Source organism: Urocitellus parryii, chromosome 3 (genome assembly GCF_045843805.1).
Source record: "Urocitellus parryii isolate mUroPar1 chromosome 3, mUroPar1.hap1, whole genome shotgun sequence".
In the NCBI taxonomy this organism is placed as follows: Eukaryota; Metazoa; Chordata; class Mammalia; order Rodentia; family Sciuridae; genus Urocitellus; species Urocitellus parryii.
Window position 1 is genome coordinate 218761121 of NC_135533.1, and position 23479 is coordinate 218784599.

A 23479-nucleotide genomic window follows, 5' to 3' on the forward strand; every position below is an offset into this window, starting at 1 on the left:
CGGAGGTCAAGGGACAGCGCGAGGGCAGGCGGGGCTGGCTGGCCATGGAGGCTGCTTTCCCCTCTGTCCTTCGGCAGAAGCAGGGAGAGGTGCCTCAGGCCCCTGGAGGGCCACCCAGTCCTGTCCAGGGCCTCTGAGTCCCCGATTGGAACCAGGAACGATGCCCCAGCTTCCCTATGTCACCCGTGGAGGGGACGGAAGGAGAGGCCCCGCGACAGAGGCCTCCTCCACAGGATGAGGCCCGGCCGAAGGGGAGGCCGCCTCCGTGGGAGCTGGAAAGCCCAGAGGCAGCCCTCGGAGTCTGTGGACCACCGGGGGCCGTGGCTTCCCCTGCCCAGCCCCAGGCCACGCACCTCCGACCCCATCACACATGGACGCCCGGGCTGCCCTCCCTCCCACATCCCCACGCCTGCCCCTCCCCGCTCCCCGGCACAGGACGGTCCCCTCGGCCCCCACGCCTGCCCCTCCTCCCCTCCCCGGCACAGGACGGTCCCCTCGGCCCCACGCCTGCCCCTCCTCCCCTCCCCGGCACAGGACGGTCCCCTCGGCCCCACGCCTGCCCCTCCCCGCTCCCCGGCACAGGACGGTCCCCTCGGCCCCCACGCCTGCCCCTCCCCGCTCCCCAGGCACAGGACGGTCCCCTCGGCCCCACGCCTGCCCCTCCTCCCCTCCCCGGGCGCAGGACGGTCCCCTCGGCCCCACGCCTGCCCCTCCCCGCTCCCCGGGCGCAGGACGGTCCCTCGGTCTCTTTGTGTTCTTCCTCCCGTTGTTTGTGTGGGTCCCCTGAGAGGTTTGCTTGAGGTTCCCGGGGAGGCTGCTGCTGTGTACCCCAGGGCGAGCTGCTGCCCTCTCTGTGCCTTGGTGCTCAGGGCTAGTAACCCTGTTTTCCTGGATATGCAGAATGAAGCCTTCAGGCTCCCTCCCCTGTCACCACCTTAGGATCGGCGCCTTAAGACCCAGCAAGTGGGGGCTGGGCTGGGGCTCAGTGGCAGAGCTCCCACCTGGCACGTGTGAGGCCCTGGGTTCGATTCTCAGCTCCACATAAAGATGAAGACATTGTGTCCACCTAAAACTAAAAAATAAATACTGAAAAAAGGCAGAACCGGATGACACCAGTGGGTGGCTCGCACCTGTCCTCCCACCAGCTCGGGAGGCCGAGGCAGGAGGATGGCGAACCTCTTGGGAGGTTGAGGCAGGAGGATCACGAGTCCAAAGCCAGCCTCAGCAACAGCGGGGCCCTGAGCCGCTCAGTGAGACCCTGTCTCTAAGTAAAATGCAAAACAGGGCCGGGGACAGCTCAGTGTCGCATCGCGAGTTCAGTCCTTCCCCAGGTTCCGGGAGCTCGAGGTCCAAAACGGGAGGCCAGGGCTGGTCCCCCCGAGGCCCCGAGAGTCCTCGCCGGCCTCCTCAGCTCCAGAGCCAGCGGCACAGCGTCCTCAGCCTCTCTCTGGCCCTCCTGCCCCCCTCATGTGGACCCTGTGGTGACACTGGGCCCCGATGACCAGGATGACCCCACCTCAAAGCCAGCTGTCAGCAGCCCCATTTCACCAACTTGGCTCCCCTGGCTGAGCCCGTGCCACACCCGCAGGCCCTGGGGACGGTCACAGACATCTTTGGGGCCACTCTTCTGCCCACCCCACGGACATCCATGCCCCCTGCCCCCCCCCCGGGCAGGCGATGTGGGTGGCCCCGGCGTCCGGAGCTCAGTGCCAGCCTGGAACCCAAGGACAGCCCTGGGACCGGGGTGGGAGGCTGGGCAGGGCCCAGCCGGGCCACTGGGGTGGACAGCCCTGACTAGACACTGTGACCCTGCTCTGGCCCCCCTCAGCCTCTTCTGACCGGCCACCGCGGCCACTCGGACCCCAGCAGTCAGGCCCCATGGAACATCTCATCACCATGTCACACGTCAGGCGCAGGCCACGCTGCGGTGGCACGCGGCCGTCCCCGCGGCTCGGAGGCTGAGGCAGGAGGATGGCGAGTTCACGGCCAGCCTGGGCGACTCAGCAAGGTCCTACCTCAAAATAGAAAACGGAAAGCACCTTCCGCCTCCGAGCGCCCCGGGCCCGCTGGCCAGGCCTGGCCCTCGGGGGACGATGCCCTGGCCTGGGCCTCCAGCCCCAGGGGAGCCCCTCCGGGCCTGGCCCTCGCCCAGATCCCAGCCAGGCGGGGACACTGGCCGGGACACCTGCCCCAGGGTCTGGAGGGGACACCGTAGGCGGCCTTGTCCCCCTGCCCTCTCCACCTGGGACAGCAGGACCATAGGACCCAGCCTCGCGCAGCCTGCAGGCCGCGGTGCTCCAGGTGCCGGGGACGGTGGAGCTGGACCCTGAGCCGGGAGGATGAGGCAGGCCGAGGCTGGGGAGGTGGCCTCCAGCTAGAAGTGCCTCCACAGGCCGGGGGGGGGCTCAGGTGATGGGGGCCATCCCCGACCTCCCCCAGGGACGGGCACCGTGCTCAGGCTGCACAGCAAGCACGTCCCTGCCCTGTGGGGACGCCGCCGGCAGGACCCGGGGTCTGGCCAGGGGTGAGGCTTGGCGTGTGCTGGAGCGGATCCCTGGCTGCTGGCCCCTCATTCTGACCACAGCTTCCCGTTGGTGGCTCCTGCATGTCCACGTCTTCCAGAGATGGACACAGGGACAGGAAGTGGGACCAGGAAATCAGCTCAGAACCCACATCTGGAGCAGAAGGTGGGAGCCAGCTCTTTGGTTGCTGCAGCACAGAGAGGGACGGCGGCATGACATGGTCACACAGCCGGCAGAACAGAGCCGGCAGGGTCCTTGCTGGAGGCCGCGTTCCGGGACCCGGTGGGGGTGCCCCGGGGTATCTCCAGGGCCTGCCGAGGGGACCCCCTTTCTCCCAGGATGGAAGTGGCTGGGCCTCCTCTCGCCCCAGGTGGGGCAGCTGGAAGTGCCCGGGTCCCCGTCTCACAGGGGCCCCCACTGCCACCCAGCACGGCCCTCAGACCTCAGCCCGTCCTTCCTCCTCCCGCTCCGCGGGCAGCTGGGGCCTGCTTCCCCCGCACCGTCCCGCAGGCAGGCCAGGGGAGGAGACCGCGGCTGGGGAAGTGATGCCACGGGTCCCGGCCCCTCCCCTGGCCAGCCTGCGGTCTAACCGCTGCCCAGTGCTTCCTGAACCCTCCCAGGAGGCCGGGGGCCCCAGCCGCTGGGATCCTGGCCCCAGGGTGGTCCCCGAGGCCACGCCAGTCCTGAAGGTAGGGGTCCTCAGGGGCGGGAGGAAGCAGCAACTTTTCCAGGTTGGGGGTAGGGGTGGCCAGAAAGGGCAAGGAACTCACTGAGTGTCACACAGCAGTCAAGGCTGGCGGGAGCCGGAGAGAGCAGCTCTGCTCAGAGCCCCCCCAACGTGTGTGGTCCCCTGCAAGTGCCACCCTCCTTCTCGCAGCACCATGAGCGGCCCTGAGCCAGGCGCCGAGAGCCCGGAGTCCGACCACCTGCCCTGGTCAGCGCAGCCCATCTATAGCAACCTCGGTGAGCAGCCCAGCTCCGGGGCCCTGTCCTGGGGGAGATCGGGGGCAAGTGCTAGACTCGGGTGTGACGGAGACAGGGGACCGCAGGGCAGCAGACTGTAAAGATGGCCACCAGCCCAGAGCCATGTGGGAAAACCGGGGTCCCCGGTGTTGGAGTCTCTAAGACTGACCCCCTCCTCTGAGCCCGGGCTTCTCTCCCGCAGAGTGGGGGTGGCAGCCCGTCCGACAGGACCAGAGGTGGCCGGTGTTTCCATTTTAACCAGGGGGCGGCCACAGCTGTCATCCCAGCAGCTCTGGAGGCTGAGGCAGGAGGGCCAGAGTTCGAGGCCAGCCTCCGCTACTTAGCCAGATCTTGTCTCCAGCTAAGATCAAAGGGCTGGGGTGCGGCTCTTGGAGGGCGCTCTGTTCCTGACCCTCAAAAAGCAAACCAACCAACCCACATTTCACTTCAGAGACAGGGAGACGCAGGGGAGTGCCAGGGCCCACATCCTGCAGGTCCTCAACTGGCCCCTCTCTCCTGACAGGGGAGGTGCGTGCCCACCTGCTGCCCTCCAAGGCCTGCCGCCCCCGGACTCCCAGGTCCCTCTCCTCTGACCCCCAGCCCCCACCCCCGCCCCTGCCCAAGAAGACCCTGGCCCGAACCCAGTCCCTGCCCACCCGCAGGGCCCCCGGTCCCAGCTGGGCCCGAGCAGGGCAGCCTGGGCGGCCCCTCCAGGGGTCCCCCAGTGAGGACATGAGCCGGGCCCCGGGGCTGACCTGGGATGGACCCAGTGCCGCGCTGGGCCTCTCCACCCACCCCCTGCACAGCCCCGAGGCCGTGCAGGCCGCACTGGCCTCCCGGCAGCTGGACGCCCTCCGTGACATCCACTCGCGGCTCCGAGCCCGGCTCATGGGTGGCCGCCCGGGCCCCTGCCTCCCGGGCCACAGCTTCCGCCTGCTGGACAGCTCGCCTTGCGTGGAGAGCGGGGAGGCCCTCTACTACCGAGTGGTGCGCATGGACGGGGTGGCCTGGCACGTCCTGGCTGCCAAGGTGAGCCTGCCCCTGGCACCCAGCACACCCGGGTGCCCTCCCTCCTGGGCACGGCCCAGGGTGGCCCAGCCCAGTCCACGTGTCCACTTTGCAGCTCAGACATGACTAGACGCCTGGAACCGCCTGTCTGAATGTGGGGCCAGCACCTGGGCGGCACCTGGGGTTGTGGAAATCCCTCCCACACCTCTCAGAGGCCAGGGGTCCGCTTTGCCTCCTGCCCGGGCCAACTCGGCTACACACCTGAGTTCCAAGGCTCCTGGGTCCAAGCTGGGCACCGAGGCTCATGCCACAATCCCAGAGGCTCCGGAGGCTGAGGCAGGATCACCAGTTGGAGGCCAGCCTCAGCTACTTAGAGTAGTTCCGTTCTCAATACAGAACACTAAAAGGGCCGGGTGGCTCAGGAGCAGACTCCCCGTGTCAATCCCTGGCACCAAATAATAATCCTAAGGCATGAGATGGCCCCATCGTGGGCTGGCCTGCGACCCGGGTCCAGCCCGCCTGGGAGCGTCTTTCTGAAAACCCGCCGGAGCCCCAGCCCAGCGGACTCTGGAGCCTCTTCCAGGCCCGGGCTCTCACCTCCCAGAATGCTCCTCACCGAGGAGTCTGTCAGTCACCCAGACTCCTGAGACCCGGGGTGTGGCTGGTCCCCTGGGAGTGTGCTGGGTCGAGGGCACACCAAACCTCAGTGACACCGGTCTAGATGACATCCCTCACCACGTGAACACCCAGAGATTCTTGACTCGATGGCCTCTTTTTTTTTTTTTTTTTTTTTAAGAGAGAGTGAGAGAGGAGAGAGAGAGAATTTTTAACATTTATTTTTTAGTTCTCGGCGGACACAACATCCCTGTTGGTATGTGGTGCTGAGGATCGAACCCGGGTCGCACGCATGCCAGGCGAGCGCGCTACCGCTGAGCCACATCTCCAGCCCTCGATGGCCTCTTATTTTAAATACTGGGGTCCATAGAGACATTGTGAAAATCACCTTCACTGGCTGCCTGTCACGGCCTCCAGTGTGGCTAGTGGCCAGCTTCAATACACAGGCGGGCCAGTATTTCCATGGGACATCCTGGCCTGGGTCCTGACTGACACCTTCTCCCTGGGTGAGAACCACTCTTTGGTAAACAGGGACTTTCACCCCTGACCACCCTCCTCTCGGGCTCCATTTCCCTGAGGCCATTGTTAGCCACTAACATCCAAAGGAACACGGTGATCCGGTGATGGTCTGTTCCTGGAGGTGCTGGGGCCGCCTTCGCTCCAAGCCTGGTCCAGGGGCCTGAGGCAGGCAGGGAAGGCTTCTAGAAACGTAGGGCCCCTCCTGCGGGCTGTGCTGGTCGGGGGACGCAGTGGTCGGGGTCTGATGGCCCCCTCTGACCCACAGGTGCCCAAGCCGGGAGCGACCGTGCCCCACCCATGGGGCGTGGAGCTGCAGGCCTCGTTGCCTCCGCACTTCAACCTGCAGGGGCTGTGTGGCTTGGTGCCCGAGGGCGCGCTGCCGCTGGCGCCCTGGAGAGGTCCCGCGGTGCTGGCCGCGGAGGTGCCAGAGCGTACAGTGGCGCAGTGGCTGGCAGAAGTCAGCTCACAGCGGCCAGCGGAGTCTGCGTGGGAGGTGGCCCTCTTGTTCCTGCAGCTGAGCGCCGCCCTGGAGCGCCTGGAGGCGCAGGGCGCGACCCTGCTGGAGCTGCGGCCAGAGAACCTACTGCTGGCAGCGCCGCGAGGCTGTGGGGCCCCAGGACCCCCGCGCCTGCTGCTTGCCGACTTTGGCTGCGTCTGCCAGCGGCCCCAGGGATCCCTGGGCGCCCATGCGCTGCAGATGGGTCGCCTGCTCCGTACACTGCTGGGCCCGGCCACGCCCTCGGCCACACCGGTGGCCGTGGGCCTGGAGCGCCTGGTAGCCCAGCTGCCCCGAAGGCGGCCCTCGGCGGCTCAGACGCGGGGTGCGCTGCAGACACTGCTCTGGGGGCCGGGGCTTGAGCTGCGTGGCCGCGGGGCACCGCTGGGGCCCTGGCTGCGGGTTCGCCGCGCGCTGCTGGTGGTGCATCTGGCTGAGCGCGCTGCAGGCGGGGAGGCGCTGGGCCTGGAGGACTGGCTGTGCTGTGAATACCTGGCCGAGGCCACCGAGGCCTCGCTGGGCCACGCCCTGGAGCTGCTGTGGGACTGACCCCAAGGAAGAGTGCACACCTACCTGTCTCCAGGCCTGCTGGAGAAGCAGCACCCCCTTCCCAGGACTGGGACAGGGCCAGCATCGCCATCAGAGTGCAGGAGGCCAGCAACCAGCACAGGGTGTTGCTCCCACCTGGGCGGAACTCACCGCCCCAAAGGCCCCTGCCAAAAAGTCCCAACCCACATCTCTAAGCAAATAAAGCGCCTCCTGGGCCCTTGCTAGCGTCTCTCCTGTTTTCTGCTACTTGCGGCTAGGCTCACCGTCTCTCTTACCAACTACCTTGCCCATAGGCTGAGCTCCCTAGGCTGGGCCAGGCCTGGCACACAGCAGGTGCTCAATAGCATGGTACTGGAGCGACTGACACTGAAGCCACCTGGGATCCCAGTGGCTCAGGAGGCTGAGGCAGGAAGATACCAACTTTGAGGCCAGCCTCAGCAATTTAGCAAGGGGCTAAGCAACTTAAAGACTCCATTAAGGGCTGGAGATGTGGCTCAGCGGTAGCGCGCTCGCCTGGCATGCGTGCGGCCCGGGTTCGATCCTCAGCACCACATACCAACAAAGATGTTGTGTCTGCCGAGAACTAAAAAATAAATATTAAAAAAAAAAATTCTCTCTCTCTCTCTCCTCTCTCTCTCTTTAAAAAAAAAAAAGACTCCATTAAAATTAAAAAAAAAAAAAAAAGGACCTCTGGGTTAATTCCTCAGCACCGCTCTCCAGCCTGTTTCCCAAAGATAGGGAATCTCCCAGTGGCATTCCACAGTGTGACCTGCAGGGAGCGCTACAGCTGCAGGGAAGGCCAATAGTCACCTAAGTGTCCATCCAGGGTCTCCTCTCCCTCCTGCCATCTTTGGCCTTGACCCTCAACTTACCCAGCCCATCAGACAGGGCAGACACCCACCTGGGCCTGTCCACTTTTGCTCAGGCCCAGAACCAAGAATGCCACTCCCTGGGTGCTGCAGAGTGAGGCTGTGAGACACAGAACTGGAGACTGAGGGCCCATGGCCAACTCCCACAGGGACTTAGTCCACCAGGACCGCCCCCTGAGGGCTGGTGGACAACGTGAGCCCCTGAGCCACCTGACCTGCCAGGAAGACTAAGGGACCAGTCAGATGAGAACACCCAGTCCCTGGGGATGCAGTAAGTTGCAGCTGTTCACTTGGAACTCAGGGGAAAGGGCTGCGACTTGGGTTCAAGTCCCGCAGCCCCCCACCAAGATATTGAGGGGGCTAGAGACTGTTCCAGAACCATCAACACCAGCCTGATACCAGCTTTCGAGTGTGGGGCAGCAGGGTAGGCTCAGACCCCTGGCTACTGTGTACAGGTGGCCCAAGACCCCAGCCCAGGACGTCCCTCCCGGGGCCCACTCCCAAGTTAACACCATGGAGCCAACAGAGGTGTGACCACTTTTATTGGGATTTTTGAGAGCAATAAAGGGGTAGGTTAACACCTGTCTCTCCAGGTGAAGAGACCAAAACTGTTTCCAAAGACTCCAAAGAAGAAACTCCTCAGGTACAGATAATCTGAATCATCTTAAACCAGCAATAAAAAAGTAAAATATAAATTTTTATTTAGAATTAAAGCAAATACTTCAGTATCACAAACACAATATTAAACTTCAAGAAATATACCACTAATTTGGAGTGAGCGTTTATTTGCACAATTACGACATGCGGACAAACCCAGGAGAGACGGAGGAGGAGCAGGACGTTCGAACCCCAGCACAGCTGCCAGGCCCCCACCCCCACACACAACACTGGGGGGCCTGCCTTCCAGGGCGTCCGTCTCCAGCCCGGTGGGCCCTGAGGAGCTGCGTGGCCACTACTCCTCCTCTCCTGAAGACTCTTTCTCGAACGTGTAGGCCATGAAGCAAGCGTCGGGTCTCTTGGGGACAAGGGGATGCCCTGGTCTCACAATCTCAAAGCCCAAAAAGCTGAAGGTCCGGAGCAAAGCGGCTGCGGGGGAAACACTGTCAGCCTGCAGGGCCCTGGACACCAGAGGGGCTCCCAGCAGTGAGAGGGGGCAGGCAGGCAGACCAAGAACTCCCACCAGGTGCAGGCGGGTGGAGGTATGATGTGGGAGGCACCTCCGCTCCCCCCACCCTGCAGAACTAGGGTAGCAGGTGGAGTCACCTACCTCTGTCCTCGCGGTTCTTATGGAAGCAAATAAAGACATGGTCAGCATGAAGTTGCTCTTCAGCAAACTCAAGAAGAACTGCAAAACTGAAGAAAGCACAGACGTCAGCACCCTGTGCACCCTCTGGTTCTAGCCCTGGCCCCGTCCATGTCTCCCAAGCCTCATTCAAAGTGGACACCTGCCTCTGTGCCTGGGTCCCCACAGGGCATTGCGGACTACTACGCCATGTGTTCTCTGGGCATGGCATGCCCCTCGTATCCCATCAGGACAACCAAGAAAGGTCTCCAGACACTGCCACTGTTCCCTGGGAGCAAATTCTGTAGGTGAGACCTGCTGGTGCCCCATTTAAAACGCTTCCCCCGGGGCTGGCCCTCACCTGTCTTTGCTCCCCTCAGGCAGAGGGCCAGCTGGGATCTCGATGTAGAGGCTGTTGCTGCTCCACACTGCTCTCCAGTTAATGTGTTTGGCATCTGTGAGCCTGGACTGGACGTTAAGAATTCTCGTCTTGTTATTAGACGTTAGTTCCTCTGTTACATTCAGCCGATTATCCTGTCACAGGAGAGAGCCCAGACTGCTATTTTGGAAACCCATCACATGACCCATCACCCCTCAAAGCAAAAGCAACACCTGATGGCTGCTTGCTGACAATCTGGAAAACCCAGAAAGCACCACAGCAGGGTCACCCAGCAGTGCTAATACCTGGGCCTCAAAGCCTCTCAGGGAGGTGGCTGAAGTCCAGGACAGGGGCCCCAGTTTGAGGCTCCAATGGGAGCCAGAAAGATTATTTGCTGCTTGGGGCCTTCTGTGCACCTGGTTTGATAAAGTTCAAACTCCACGTGCAGGGAGCAGCAGGTGACTTCTGCTCAGGCCCGCCGGAGCGTCATTTGGGAATCACACTCTTGCTCTATCCCCACTCAGACACTGACCAGCCCAAGGAGCCCAAATACTTACAGAGTAAAATAAGTTAGCTGAAAGATTGTGATCCCTCTGACTATTCCCTCGCCCACCTGGGATCTTCAGGGGTGGGTGAGGGACATCAGGAGCACCACCGAGGCCCTGGACCCAGGTTACTACAGCAACTGAGGGAGACCCTAGAACTGGGAGAGAGAGGCTGGTTAAGGGGGCAGCCCAATCAACTTCGCCTTTGTCTGCCTTCCAGAGCCCACTGCCTACTGCACTGTGCCTTCCGGAGCCATGCCTCTGGGCTGTCCAGGGTTTGCCTAAAGCCTTCAACCTGGACAAGAGAAACAGTGGACGGGAATCTGACTCCTGGGGAGAAGATGTTGATGCCCACAATTCTCTGCTCTGACCATCTAGGGATGGGCGGTCTTGCCCAACCCAAGCCCGCCACACTGCTTCCCGTTTCGTGATTGTCATTTTTGTGAGCATCATCATAATGTCACTCAACTATTCTTCCCAGGTCTCTCTTCTCTCACTAACTGCTGACAGTGTGTGTGTGGATATGGTGTTTCTAAATGAAGTTGCTTTGGGGCGAAGATTCTTTTCATCTTGTTTTAATGAAGCCAAATTGGTGCTAATTTCTGTCAGATTCTATACCAGATACTGCAAAACAACTCTGCTTTTGTGGAGTGACTGCAAGAGATGCCCAATCCAAGCCCGCCACACTGAAGTTTCCTTCCCTTTTCTAACCTCAACACTTCAGCTTCCCCTTTCCAACTTCACACTCCTGCAAGAATCTGAAAGTCTAGCTCTTCTCAGAGACGGGCCACCGGTCTCTAAGGGAACTTCCCTCTCCCTCTCAGGCGCAGACCTTTTGTCGTCAGGCAGAAGCCACCAGGGCGCACAGGCTCACAGCCTGTTTTGATCCCAACCCTTGACAGAGGGCCTGGCTCCGCCCCTCTGGCACCCAGGGCTCAGGCCCAGAGTTGCGTCATATCGCTGACTCGCCTCACGCCCCAGGGGGAGTTTTTCACAATTGCGCACCCGGCAGCTCCAGCAGCCATTTGCTGCGCAGTGTAAACAGCCCCCAAATCGCCTCCATTTTGCACAGCCTCGAGGGGGGGGGGCACCAGACCGCAGCCCCACCAACACAGAGGTCAGTTTCCCAGCCGCAGGAGCCATCAACGCCCACCTGGGAAGTCTGCCTCGGACGCCACCCCAGCAGAGGCAGGGCCAGTACACCGCCAGCCGCAAACCACCGCCGCCTCCGGCACGGCGCGCACAGAAGCGGCCTGGATCGCTCTTCCCAGCAGGTGGCCGCCATCGCCGCCCTGCGCTCCGCTGTACTGTCCCGCCGCGGCAGTCAAAGCAGAAAAAAGCCCCAAGCACCTCTACGTGGGCGGCCTAGCCCGGAGCACGTCCAGGGCCTGGGCCATCCAGACCAACTCTCTCCGGAGCTCGAAGCGGAGCCCACGAGAGCGGCCGTAACAGGGGACCAGCTTAAGAGAGTGAATCCAGCCACGGAGAGCCCACGGTCCCTGCAGGCAGTCAGGGGCGGCTGCGACCGAAAAGTGCAGATTCATGCGACTGCCGGCCCCAGTCGGCCTCCGGGCAGCCCAGACCCCACCCACCCCTGGATCTGACCCGACCCACACTAGGGCCCGAAACAGACTCCTCCACAGAGGCCCCAAGCCATCGAGCCCAACCGACACAGGTCCGGCCCTCGACCCCACCGGACTCCCTGTCCTGAGCGCCCCAAACCTCTTCCCAGGCTCACTCCCCTTCCCCCCGTCCCCCTCCACACCTGATTCCCAACTTCAGGCCACTCCCCGCAATGCGACTCTCCTTTCCATGCACTCGAATCAGACCCCAATCGCACCCCAAAGCGGAGACCGCAAGTAGAGACCTCCAAACCCCACCACCCCTGGAGCCCACCTCTTCATCTCGGTCCCCTAGTCCACTCCCCTCCCCCAAGCCAGTCCCCAAGCTGCGACCCCTAAACTAACCCCGAAGAGAACCCCTCTCCCCGATCCGACTCCCATCCTGCGACCAAGCCTCGCACTCGACCCACACCCCGCCCTAAATCTTTCTTCATCCTGCCACCCACAAAACCGGGCGCACGACCCCACGCCCCGCCCCCGGCCCCCCCAACGCGCTCCGGCCGGGGGCGCCCGGGACCGGCCCCGCCCCCGCCGCCGAGAACCCGCCCCCGGCGCGATTGTGGCCTGGACAAAGGGGCGGATCTCGCGCTCCCAGGACCTATCTGGCTCCCGGAGACCGGGCCCCCTGGGCCTGCGCGGCCAGCGCTTCTGGAAGCTTCGGGCGGGGGTGGGGCGCTCACTTCTCGCTGCTGCGGCCGCCGCGGCTGTGCAGACTAAGTAGCGGCATGGTGCGGCTGGCGTGGACGGTGGCGCTAGGTTTATCCCCTTCCTTCTCTCTGGCGAAGCAGTGGCTGTTGAGGATCCGCTGCAGGGAGGATTTCACCATCCGGCCGCTGGGGTCCGAAACCAGGAAAACCTCCGCTGCGCCTCTCCGCGCCGCCGCCGCTGCTCGCCGTTCGCAAAATGGCGCCGCTGCCGCCTCCCACCTTTATAGGCGTCGCATCTAGGCCACGCCCCCCACGCCGTCGCAAACGCAGCCGCACGAGGGGGCGGAGCCGCGGGGCCGCCGGGAGAACCAGGTACTCCCGCCCTCCTCGGCATCTGATTGGTAGAGGGCGAGGGCCGCTGGCAAGTCCGTGACAAGAATTGGTCGATTCGTTTCGGGTCCCTCCCCCTGCGGCTAGCGTCACTCTACAGGCGTGAGAGGGGCGGAGCCACCGTGGCATCGGGTGCGCGCTATACGCCCCGCCCCCACGCCGTCACCACAGCCAGGCCTTGGGGCGGGGGCGCGCGTCGCCCGCTTTCTGGGGCCCTCTCGGTGGCCGCGTGTCCCTCTGGTCCCCCATCGTCTCCTCTGGGGTCCCGTCACCCATCGGGATCACCCCCGCCTCGGTGGTTCTGCGCGACACAGGCCCCGAGGTCTTCGGGGGGTCTTAGGACTCCCATCCCCCATAGCAAGGAATTACTTTCATCAATGACCTTGGGGTAATCCGCGATCCTTGTGGCCCTGGTTCCTCTTGTTTGGAAGCAATTTAGAGAAGAACTGTTAGATACTCTAAGCTGGTGAAGTTTTCGTGTAGAATTTGGACGTTGGCAAAAATCGTACTTGGCACAGATAAATTCAGAAGGATTTAGTGTGTGTGGACCACAGTGTGCCCCAAGCAAAATTACAATTCAGAGTATGTATGAACCAAAATTTGGATTTGTTCATCCTTTTGCAGTTAAGTTTGGTGAAGTAATTTGTGTGAGAACTACAACCTAGACTTAAGCAAGAATATCTTACCTCCTAGGTAAATTCAGAACGTATTTCATGTGTGAATTACAATCTGCATTTAAGGAGCAAAGGTGGAACTTGGTGTGGTTAAATTCAGAACGTATTTCGTGTGTAGACTAAAACTTGGACTTACCAAGCAAAAACACTTCACTTCAAAGTTAAATTCAGTAAAATAGTTCCTGTTTTATGTATATACTAAATGTAGCTTTCAGCAACCCTCCCCTCCAAAAAACAAAATACTACTTCCTGCAAGGCCCACTTTGCTTTTCAGGTCCTACTTTGATTATTTTGGTGTTGGGAATTGAGCTTAGAGGCTCACACATGCTCTATCACTGAGCAAGATCCCCAGCCCTAGCCAGGAGGGAGGGAGGGAGGGAAGAAGGAAGGACCCTGTTTCAGCTGATGGGCAGAACCATAGCCTTTGGGACAAGAGTTCCTGGTGTTTCTCCTTTACTAGCAAAGCAATAAGACCTTGCTTGGTGTTTCATGCCTGTAATCCTAGCTACTGGGGAGGCCAGGGCAGGAGGACCACAAGTTTAGGCCAGCCTCAGCAAATCAGTGAGACCCTGAGCAATATGGCAAGACTCTGTCTCAACATCAAAAATAAGGAGCTTAGCCAGGCGTGGTGGCACACGCCTGTAATACCAGTGGCTTGGGAGGCTGAGGCAGGAGGATTGAGAGTTCAAAGCCAGCATCAGCATCAGCGAGGCTCTGAGCAGCTCAGTGAGACCCTGTCTCTAAATAAAATACAAAATAGGGCTGGGGTGTGGCTCAGTGGTCGAGTGCCCCTGAGTTCAATCCCTGGTACAAAAAAAGAAAAAATGCTGGGGATGTGGCTTGGTGGTAAAATATTCCTGGTTTAATCCCTAGTACCAAAAATAAAAATAAATAAAAATTGATAAATTAATTGAAAAATAAATAAATAAAAATTGTTTTGGGGTGCCCACTGCTGAGCCTCAGCCCTAGTGTTGATCTTTTTTGGGGGGGAGTGGGATTGAACCCAGGGACACTTTACCGTCAAGCCACATCCCAGCCCTTTTTATGTTGAAAGAGGGCCTTGCTAAGTTGCTGAGGCCGGCCTGGAACTTGCTGTCCTCCTGCCTCAGCCTCCCGAGTTGCTGGGATGATGGTGCCCATCGCACCTGCCATGGTTTAAACACAAACGGGAACTCTGGGGAGTTACGTGGGGTCGCAGCCACTCCTGCCTGTTCCCGTGTCTTGGCAATGCTGGGTTCTCACGGTATTCCAGGCCTATTTGAGTTAGACTCAACCTTCCCCTAGGGGCCTCAAGTGACTGCAGACCCATGGAAGTCGTCTCCGATGGGAGGTGCCTCCAGGTACCCTTCCGTGGGGGGAACACCAGTCAGAGGACAGTGATACAACTGGGTAAGCAGAGGTTAGGCCACTAGAGAATCGTTTGGGGGACGTGCATCTTATCAAGAAGTTGTGGAGAACGGGGGTCGTGGAGAGCATAGAAAGTAGGTGGTCTTTGCTGACCGTCCGTCCGTCGTGGGGCTCTCTGCCCAGAGTACATCTCATGTCCAATGTGTGCTCCCAGCAGCTGGCCCTGGGCAGGGCTGGGCCTGCCTTGGAGGAGGTGAGGACCTTTGCTATTTCGGGTTCTTCCTTTTCAGTGCTGGGGTGACCCCAGGGCCCCCCATTGCTAGGCGAGTGCTCCACCCCAAGCCGCGGTCCAGCCCAGCCTGTGGGTTTTGAGATCTGTTTTTTGACCTCTGAACAGCTCCCCAGGGCAGGCAGATGGGCAATTCTGGGCCAGGTGTGCAGAACCTGGCCTGACAATGGCCAGCCTTGGTCACGGGGGCTGTGGCCTGCTTACCCTCCATGACTCAGGCCAGAAAGTGACCCCTAGGACCGTCTGGCCCAATGGGGCACTCTGCATGGCAAGGCAAGCTCCGGAGTGACCTTTGGGTCACACCTGGCCACATGGAGGCCAGAAGCCTCCCGGAAGGCGGGGGTGGGCAGGGTTATCTCTCCTTGGCAGACTTGGTCCAGTCGCTGGCCAAAACCACTTTAGTTTGGAATCTCTGTGGGTGAAAAGAAGAAGTAGAGTCACTTGGTGAAAAACAAATGGAGACTGGCGTTTGGGGTCAGAGCAGGCGGGTGGATTGCAGTGGCCAGGGCCCGGCGTCAGGCCTGCTTTCCTGAGGACCCTTTTCGCAGTAGCCCAGGAAGCAGGAGTGACCTGGATACTGCGTGGGAACCCTGCAGCTGCTCCCCTTGGCCTCTGGCCACCCCCAGGTCACAGACACCAAAGCCACTTCCTCCAGCACCCTGAGGACCCTGCCCTGCCCCCTGGTCCAGCCCGCCCACTGCCAGTGTCAGAGAGTGAATTCCTGGTGGACGCTGGGGGAGGTGTCCTGGGCCCTGAGGTGCTGAGCAGAGTCCCCAGCCTCTACCCTCCAGGCTAAGAGCTCCCTGTCATGATGGCCACCAGTGCCCCCAACACCCACTGTCTGCATCCCTGGGGGCAGAGTCACCCACCCGGGGGCGAGGCCACAGGGTCACCTAGTGGAGCAGGTGGGCTGGGGGGAGGGGTCTGCAGCCCAGGGGAGCAGGCAGCCCTTCCCTCTCACCCAGGAGCTGCTGTGGCACTGTACAGGGGCAGGGGCAGCCCCCGACTGGCCGGCCACACCGGTTAACGCTCTGGGTGACAGAGGGGTCACCCGTGCATCCTGCCAGGGACCCAGGGCCAACCTGGATCTGGTGGGAGGTGCCTGAGGGCGCAGGGAGCTGTGGAGGGCGTGGCCCTGGCAGCAGGGGTGGCAGCAGGCGTTCTGGGTGCATCCCGGAGGTGGTGGCGCGGCCGGCGGGCAGGGGTGGCAGTGGGGGCCAGAGACCGGCTTTCACAACTGAAAAAAGAATTTAAAAAAAAAAAAGCGACTCATGGAGTTTGGTGAATAAGGGCCCTCTGAAGTGCCATATCCTAATTACCAGAACTTGTGAACATGTCACCTCCTGGGGAGAAGGGACTCAGGTATGACCAGGGGAGGGTCTTGAGCTTTGGCCACCCAGGGTCACTACAGGGTCCTGCTGAGAGGAGGAGCAGGGTCAGGGTCAGAGGGCCTGGAAGACGCTGTGCTGCTGGCCCTGAAGCTGGAGAGGGGACGGGGAGTCTCCCTGGGGTCTCAGGAGCTGGAAGAGAGGACCATGGACTGTCCCTGGGCCAGGGAGGCCCTCGCTGGACTGGGGCCCAGGCCTGAGGGGTGTGTGGCTGCAGGCTGAGCCCCTGGGCAGGAGCTGGCCGCCCGGCGGGAGCCCGGCCCTGGCTCTGCATGAGCCTCGCCTCCAGGCTGCAGCCCAGGTGTGTCCCGCGCCCGCCCGGGTCGGCCCTGTGTGCTGAGGTGCTTTGGGAAGTGGGGTGACGCCTGCAGCTGACTTTGAAATGAAATTGGAGGAAGCAGGCTGGGGTGCCACTCTGGGGCGAGCACGTGACCAGCCTGCACCAGGCCCTGGGTTCCACCCCCTTGTCACCCCAAAACACAGCATAGCAAAGTGCTACTTATAGGCCCCAGGTGGCAGGTTGCGTGCGCCCCTCCGGTTCCCAACTTCTGTCACGCGTGACGACTGTACTAATCAGCTGCTCGCTGTGGCTCTCAGCCCCTGGCACTTCCTGCCCCACGAGGTGACACGGCAGTGGTCACAAGCTTCCTCTTCACTTTTGAACACTGTGACTGCTTGTTTTTTAAAACCATTTTAAAAATCGCCGATGGACCTTTATTTCATTTATTTATATGCGGTGCTGATGCTGATAATGGAACCCAGGGCCTGGCCCCTGCCAGACAGCGCCCACCACGGAGCCAGCCCAGCCCCACCCCGTGGCGTCGGTGTTTGAACAACTGTTGTTGCTGAAGAAAAGAGGACTGGTTGCTCATTTAGTGGTTTTCCCCTCTCTCCCAGTCCTGGGGAGGGAACCCAGGGGGCGCCACCCACTGCGCTCCCCTGGCCCTTTGCATTTTGTATTTATTTTATTATTTTTTGGAGAGGTACAGGGATTGAACTCAGGGCCACTCGGCTGCCGCAAACTGCCCGGCCCCGGGCCGGCTGAGTCCCGCTCCTGCTGCCGAGCACTGCCTGCGGCACCCCTGCTGAGCGATCCCCTGCTGAGCTGTCAGTGCACACGGGCTTGCAATCTTGCAACCCGGTTGGGCACAAAAACACAAGCCAGTCAAACTGAGACAAAGTTTTATTTAGAGAGAGGCCGTGTGCGTCCCCTAACAGGTGGGTCCGCCACGTGTGTGTTCTACCTGAGCAGGGGGGGGGGGGTTTCCCCTTCCCCCGGAACACCCTCCTACCATCCTTTCCCAACCAATGGGAACTCTCCCATTACAAGAGTGACATGAGTAACCTGAGTCTTGAAATGGGCCCAGCTGAACAGCATGAGTCCAATTACCATATGAATGTGAATTGCTGGCTGGCAGTCAATAAAATCCAAAGGTGCCTGTATCAATATTTTTGCTGTGGCTCCTAACACTCGGCCACTGAGCCACGTCCCCAGCCCTTTTCTGTATTTTATTTAGAGACAGGGTCTCACTGAGTTGCTTAGCGCCTCACTTTTGCTGAGGCTGGCTTTGAACTCTCGATCCTCCTGTCCCAGCCTCCTGAGCCGCTGGGATTGTTAGGCCTCCCATGTGGGAGGCCCTGGGTTGGATCCTCAGCACCACATAAAAATAAATAAACAAAGATATTGTGTAAAAAAGTGCTCATTTAAAACATCAAAACTTGGAAGGAGCTTGGCAAAGCAGGGCAGGTTCCTGTTCCTGCCCGGTGACATCCTCGGATACCCAAGGGGTGCCACTCATGCCCTTGGCAGCAGGAGAAGGCTCTGGAAGGTCTGGAGGCGGCAGGAAGTGCCCCAGCGGGAAGTAACCCCAGGCCAGGGCCACGACTCCCGGGCACCTGGACAAGAAGTGCCGCACCCACTCCACTGACCGGGCCCGCAGCCCAGGCCAGTGTCCCTCGGGCGTCCTTGTCCTACACCCGGCCTTTTAAAGGTCACTTTGAGGCAGGGTCTCCAGAGGTTGCTCTGGGTCTGGCTAGGTGGCTGAGCCTGGCCTTGAACTTGGACCCTCCTGCCTCAGCAGTGTCACATGTCTGTGGTCCCAGCCACTTGGCAGGCTATGGCAGCAACAGCAACGTCAGGGGAGCCCAGGGCCTGGCGGCCAGCCTGAGCAGCTCAGTAAGACCCCGCCTCACACATGGAGGGGCAGGAGTGGTGGTGGCCAAGGGGGCTCCCGCGCGGCAAGCCCTGGCACAGCCCCTGGTACTCAGGAAGACAGGGCCAGTGAACTCGGGGCGGGAGACGTGGCGTCCTGTTCAGCGGGCAGCTTGGCCCTCACCCGGTCTGTTGACCCATGGGGAAGCCCAGGGCCGCCCCGGAGAAAGGCCCTGGGAGGTGAGGGGCAGCCCCGCTTCTCTCCCGTCCTGGGAGTCTCGGCTCCTCTGTTGGTCAGTGTCACGGAGTGACCTGCTCAGAGGGAGAGGGACCTGCCCAGCCCCAGGGAGGCGCCCCCTCAGCAGGTCTGGGCTCCGTGGTGGGGTCAGAGACAAGTTCTGAGAGAAGGCCCGGCTGCGGGGCCTGGCTGGGGGGCCCTGCCCTGAGGGAGGCTGGGGGAGGGCAAAGCAGCCATTGGCCAGGGAGGGGCAGCTCAGCCGCAGGAGGACGTCGGCCTCCGCCCACTGGGCCTCCCGCAAAAGCTCAAGCTCTCCTGGTGCAAGGCGAAGTGGTGCGGTGATGGTGACGTCGGCAGCCAGCTGAGGGTTCCTCAGAATCGACGGGAGCCAGGTGTGGTGGCTGGCCTGTCGTCCAGCTGCAGGGAGCCAGACCTGTCTCAGCATAGGACGTCGCGGGCTGGGTGTGGCTCATGGGACAGCGGGGGTTCCAGCCCCAGTGCTGGGGACAAAGATAGACGGGGTGGCACGTGAATTGTGTCAATAAGGTGCTTTCTTTAAAAAAAAAAATCAAACAAGATTTTGTCTTAGTTGTAGATGGACGCACGCCTTTATTTTGTTTATTTTTATGTCATGCTGAGGATCAAACCCAGGGCCTCCCATGTGCCAGGTTTAAAAACATTTTTTAAAATGATGACAAAAGCCAGGTGCGGTGGCACCTGCCTGTCATCCCGGCAGCGGGGAGGCTGAGGCAGGAGGAACACGAGTTCAAAGCCAGCCCCAGAACTCAGGGAGGCCCAGAACTCAGGGAGGCCCCGACTCTAATAAAATACAAGATAAGGGCTGGGCTGGGCTCGGAGGTAGTGCGTGGCCTGGCACATATGAAGCACTGGTTTGATTCTCAGTGCCGCCTATGAATGAATGAAATAAAGGTCTTTCAACAACTAAAAAAAAAAAGTAAATAAATAAAAATGAAATACAAAGTAAGGGCCGGGGTGTGGCCTGGTGGTTAGTGCCCTGGATCCAATCCCAGGTCTCAAAAATAATAATAATGACCACAGGGTTTCCTCCGCTGGAGAGTGGTGTCTTGGTTCCTGCCCTGCAGGAGGTGGCTGTCACCCCAGCCAGACCTGCACACAGTGGTGCTCTGTGAGGACTGTGGCCCAGAGGAGACAGCAGTCAGCAGGGCCCAGGCGCCGTCCCCTCTGGACCCCACTTCTCCTGGTTGTCACCCGTGGCTGGTCTGGTGGTGGCCTCACCCTGAATGGGGTGGGGTCACCCTCTGGCCAGTACCCTGCCTGGTTCCAGTGGTGGGGGTTGGGGACACTCCAGTGGTGATCTCGCACCTGCCCCTCCCCTGCTCCACGGTCCTCAGTGAGGTCCGCCCAGCTGTCTCTGGCCACCTGTCACTGTCTGTCCCGTCCACCCTCCCAGATTCCATCCTGTGCTCCGGGCCCAGCGTGGTGGTGGCTGTGGGTAAGAGGGGCTGGGGAGCAGGGGCTGGGGAGGCCGTCTCCAGGGCTGGGGTCTGCTACCCTGCGCTGCCGCCCCCTCACCTGGGTCTCCCACCCTGGCCCTCTAGGCACTGAAGCCTTCCTCCTCCGCCCCTCAGGGTCTCCCAGCCCCAGGGAAGGGGGGCCTCCCTTCCTGGGGTGAGGGACCCACTAGAACCAGCAGCCAGAGGCCCGGGGACCTCAAAAAGCAAGGTCTGGGGCTGACTTCAGGTTGGCCGCGTCTGCAGCCTCGGTTTCCTCATCTGCCGTATGGGAACAGAGGCCGAGAGAGGAGGCCGGGGCCGTGGGCACGCTGGGACAGGAAGACCCCAGGACCCTCCTCCCCTGCCCTCAACTACTGTGGCCAGGGCCAGGTGGGTTCTGGCTGCTGGGGGTTGGGCCCCTCGGAACATGAGGATGGGCGAAAGCTTGGGGTGCCAGGAATGATGGGTGAGGATGGTCAAAGAGAGCCCCCAGAGGAGCAAGACCTGGGAGGGGCTCAGACACTGACCAGCTTGTGCTGCTGGCCTTGGACACCAGTTAAAAATAGTCCCTGGGCTCAGAGAACATGAGCTGACCCTGGGGCCCAGGTTCTGGTGTGGGCTGAGTCTTTGACTCATTGCTGTGTGACCTTGGGTGGATTCCAGTCCTCTCTGAGCTCCAGCAGCCTTTGCTGCCACACTCAGGGATGCTGGGGTCCAGAGAGAGAGGCCATGGGGAGGGCCCAGCGTGGTGGCTGTGGGTAAGAGGGGCTGGGAGGGTGCCTGGGGATGGGCCCTTGCAGGAGGTGACTGTGCTCAGAGAAGGCTGTTAGAGAGAGAGGGACCAGCAACAAGTGGGAAGTGGCAGAGGGAGGCTGGTGGCCTCCTGTCCTGGAAGGCCCAGGTGGTGAAACTCCTTTTCCCAGCCCTGGTCTGGGCCCCCTGCTGCTCCAGTCTACATGACCACCAGAGCCTCCGAGGAGCTGGACGGAGGCCTGGGCAGCTGCCTGGCCAGCGAGGACCTCTCTGCTTTGGCAGATCCCTGCCCAGGCCGGCCTCCAGGGGACAAGCCTCCAGGTACGCTGAGCCAGGTGGCTCACCACCAGACACCAGGGGTTACTGTCCCTCACTGGGCTGGAACTGCTCCCTGCGGCCAGCCTGGTCCCCATTCCTGCCTCGGGGGTCTTTCAGGAGCCCGGAACAGGTGCCCGGCCACCTGCATCTGGGTCTGACCCCTGGCGGCCTTTGGAGTCTTTGTGCTTTGGGGCAAGGGGCCTCTGAGCTCTCTGCAACTGGGAGGCTGCACTGTTAGCGCAGCGGCAGGTGGGGGTCTGACCTGGGGGCCCTGCCACCTGGCTAAGCTCTCTATTCCCACCCACAGAGACCCCCAGGCTGGGCAGCTCCAGCACCTGGCCCCAGGTGAGTGTCTGGGCCCTCAGGTGACAGCCCAGGATGCCCTTGGAGTTGAGGACAAATTGGCTAAGAGGGTGTGTCTCTTAGACCCCAGGGAGGGCAGGGCTCCCTTAGAGGAAAGACCTAAGGAAACAATGACCTGGAAAGTCTGGTGATTCCCACAGGAATCCTTCCCCGAGGCCGTGGGGAATGTGGCCACCAAACCCAAGAAGATGGAAAAGGAGCCTGTGGTCAGGGGGAGCCCAGGAGCTGGGAAGGAAAAGCTGAAATCTGGAGCAAGTGGGTTTGCAACAGGCATGGGTGAGGCAGGGGTGGGTACAGATTGGCATGGGGACAGGCTGCAGCCTGGGTCACTGAATTTAGGGGGTCAAGTGACCGGATGCCATGGGGGCTCCTGGATGCCAGTGGCAGGCAGTGCCGGCAAGGGCAGGGGCACCCGGTAAGCCAGAGCTGCCGGGCGTCCAGGGCTCGGCTCACCTGCGAGGGGCTGGGGCAGGCAGTGCCGGTCTGCCCTGCGCCCAGCGCGGGCGGAGGGTGCTGCGGAGCCCAGAGCCGGAGCTCAGAACACCCACCCTGCAGCCCCTCGGAGCGTCCCCGCACGTAAGAAGGCGCAGGCCGCGCCACCGCAGCCATCAGTGCCGCTCCCCGCCCTCGGGGAGGAGCTGCCCTGGGGAGACGTGACCCTCAACAAGTGCCTGGTGCTGGCCTCCCTGGTGGCGTTGCTGGGCTCCGCCTTCCAGCTGTGCCACGGTGAGCCGGGCTCCCCAGAGGTGGGATGGGGGTTGGGGACCAGGACGCCCGCTCCTCAGGGAAGGGCCCAGCACGCGCAGGGGCGGGGTCTGGGTGCCTCCTCTCCAGGGTGGGGGCTCTGGCCGGCCGCTCTCCTGCGCCCCTCCCTTGAGCTCGCTCGTGAGAACCCCTCCCCCAGTGACCGGCCTAGGACCACTCTCCCCTCCCCCTCCCGCCAAGGCCACGCTCACACCGGCCTCGTGGCCTGGGCTCCCCCTTCCAGCTCCTGCCTGGAGCACCCTCTGGCCCCACAGTGCGCCCCTTTTCAGCGCCCTCCAGAGGGGAGCGTCCTAAAGTCCATGTGGGACAGGCCTGAGACTCACCCTTTCTAGGGACTCTCCTGAAGCCCGCGTTAAAAGGAAAAAGGGAGGTGCGGGACAGGAGTGCCCTTGGCAGCAGGGAGCCCTGCCAGAGGCACAGCCCGGCCTACTCTGTGGTCCGGGGCCTGGAGCTCTAGGGTGGAGGGAGGGGTGGCAGTGGACAGTGTGACCCCTCCTAAGGCCCAGGCTGACCGGCTTTCCCCACCGGTCCGCCAGATGCCATGATTGGGGAGGGGACTGCCCCCACACCTGCCCCTGAGCCCTGGGTCCCTCGGAGTTCTCCGCACACAGAGCCGGTGTCCTCCCTGGTAAGCTTCCCAGAGGCTGCGGGAGGTGGGCCCTTGTCCAGGAGGAAGAGTGCGGCCGCCTCCAGACCCCACGTGCACGTCTTACAGCCTGAGCCCACCCTCCGGGAGCCCCCATCGAGACCGCCCGCTCCCCAGGCGGGGCCACCAGCACTCCAGGGGAAGACAGAGGACAGTCCCGAGGTCCCCATGACCAAGGAGGCCGCAGAGAAGGCTCCAGGGGAAGCTGGGGAGGCCACCAGAGAGGCTGATGGGGAGGACGGTGGGCCCAAGGAGAGGCCGCGGAAGGAGAGGCCGCGGAGGGAAGAGAGGCCGCCGAAGGAGAAAATCCGAAAGGAGAAGCCGCGGAAGGAGAGGCCGCGGGTCGCCAGGGAGGCCCGGGAAGCCCTGCCCCGACGTTGGGAGGCACGCGAAAGGGGCCATCGGCCTTGGGCGAAGGACCCCAGGTACCCTGAGCACAGGAAAAGGCAGGTCTGGGCCCCCCCGCGGCACCCTGACGACGAGGAGGACGGGCATCCAGGCCGACAGAAGCTCCGCGCGGGCAAGGGGCGGGGCTGAGCCGGGCCTGGGTCCCGAGCGCGTCCCGGGACCCATCTCGGCTCCCCTCAATGGCCCCGAGGCTCCAGCAAAATAAAGCGAGTGCTACGGCCAATGCGTTGCCTGCTCCTTCGCGCTTGGACCCCATG

The 23479-nt window shown here is 61.8% G+C and overlaps 3 protein-coding genes across 7 annotated transcripts; 2 read left to right on the plus strand and 1 right to left on the minus strand.

Annotated features, from left to right (window-relative positions):
- Positions 1-3403: 3403 nt before the first annotated feature.
- On the plus strand, positions 3404-6672 carry Peak3 (PEAK family member 3). Its single transcript, XM_026414740.2, has 3 exons — positions 3404-3485; positions 4009-4514; positions 5893-6672. The coding sequence occupies exons 1-3, from the start codon at positions 3404-3406 to the stop codon at positions 6670-6672; spliced, it is 1368 nt and encodes a 455-aa protein (XP_026270525.2).
- Positions 6673-8066: 1394 nt separating this feature from the next.
- On the minus strand, positions 8067-12284 carry Oaz1 (ornithine decarboxylase antizyme 1). Its single transcript, XM_026414739.2, is given in 6 exon segments — positions 8067-8627; positions 8809-8894; positions 9185-9357; positions 9760-9846; positions 9848-9905; positions 12050-12284. Coding segments are annotated over 6 exon segments (684 nt in total). The 5' UTR covers positions 12196-12284; the 3' UTR covers positions 8067-8493.
- Positions 12285-19871: 7587 nt separating this feature from the next.
- Positions 19872-23445, plus strand: Jsrp1 (junctional sarcoplasmic reticulum protein 1). Of its 5 annotated transcripts, none has more exons than XM_026414718.2 (8): positions 19872-19968; positions 20105-20359; positions 20893-21043; positions 21348-21385; positions 21544-21658; positions 21959-22129; positions 22705-22796; positions 22884-23445. In XM_026414718.2, the coding sequence occupies exons 3-8, from the start codon at positions 20926-20928 to the stop codon at positions 23349-23351; spliced, it is 1002 nt and encodes a 333-aa protein (XP_026270503.2). In that variant the 5' UTR covers positions 19872-19968; positions 20105-20359; positions 20893-20925; the 3' UTR covers positions 23352-23445. The 5 variants fall into 5 exon arrangements, with proteins under 5 accessions (XP_026270503.2, XP_026270504.2, XP_026270500.2 ...); XM_026414719.2 differs by having other exon boundaries at positions 19877-19968; positions 20234-20359; XM_026414717.2 differs by having other exon boundaries at positions 19895-19968; positions 20075-20359.
- The last annotated feature ends 34 nt before the right edge of the window (positions 23446-23479 follow it).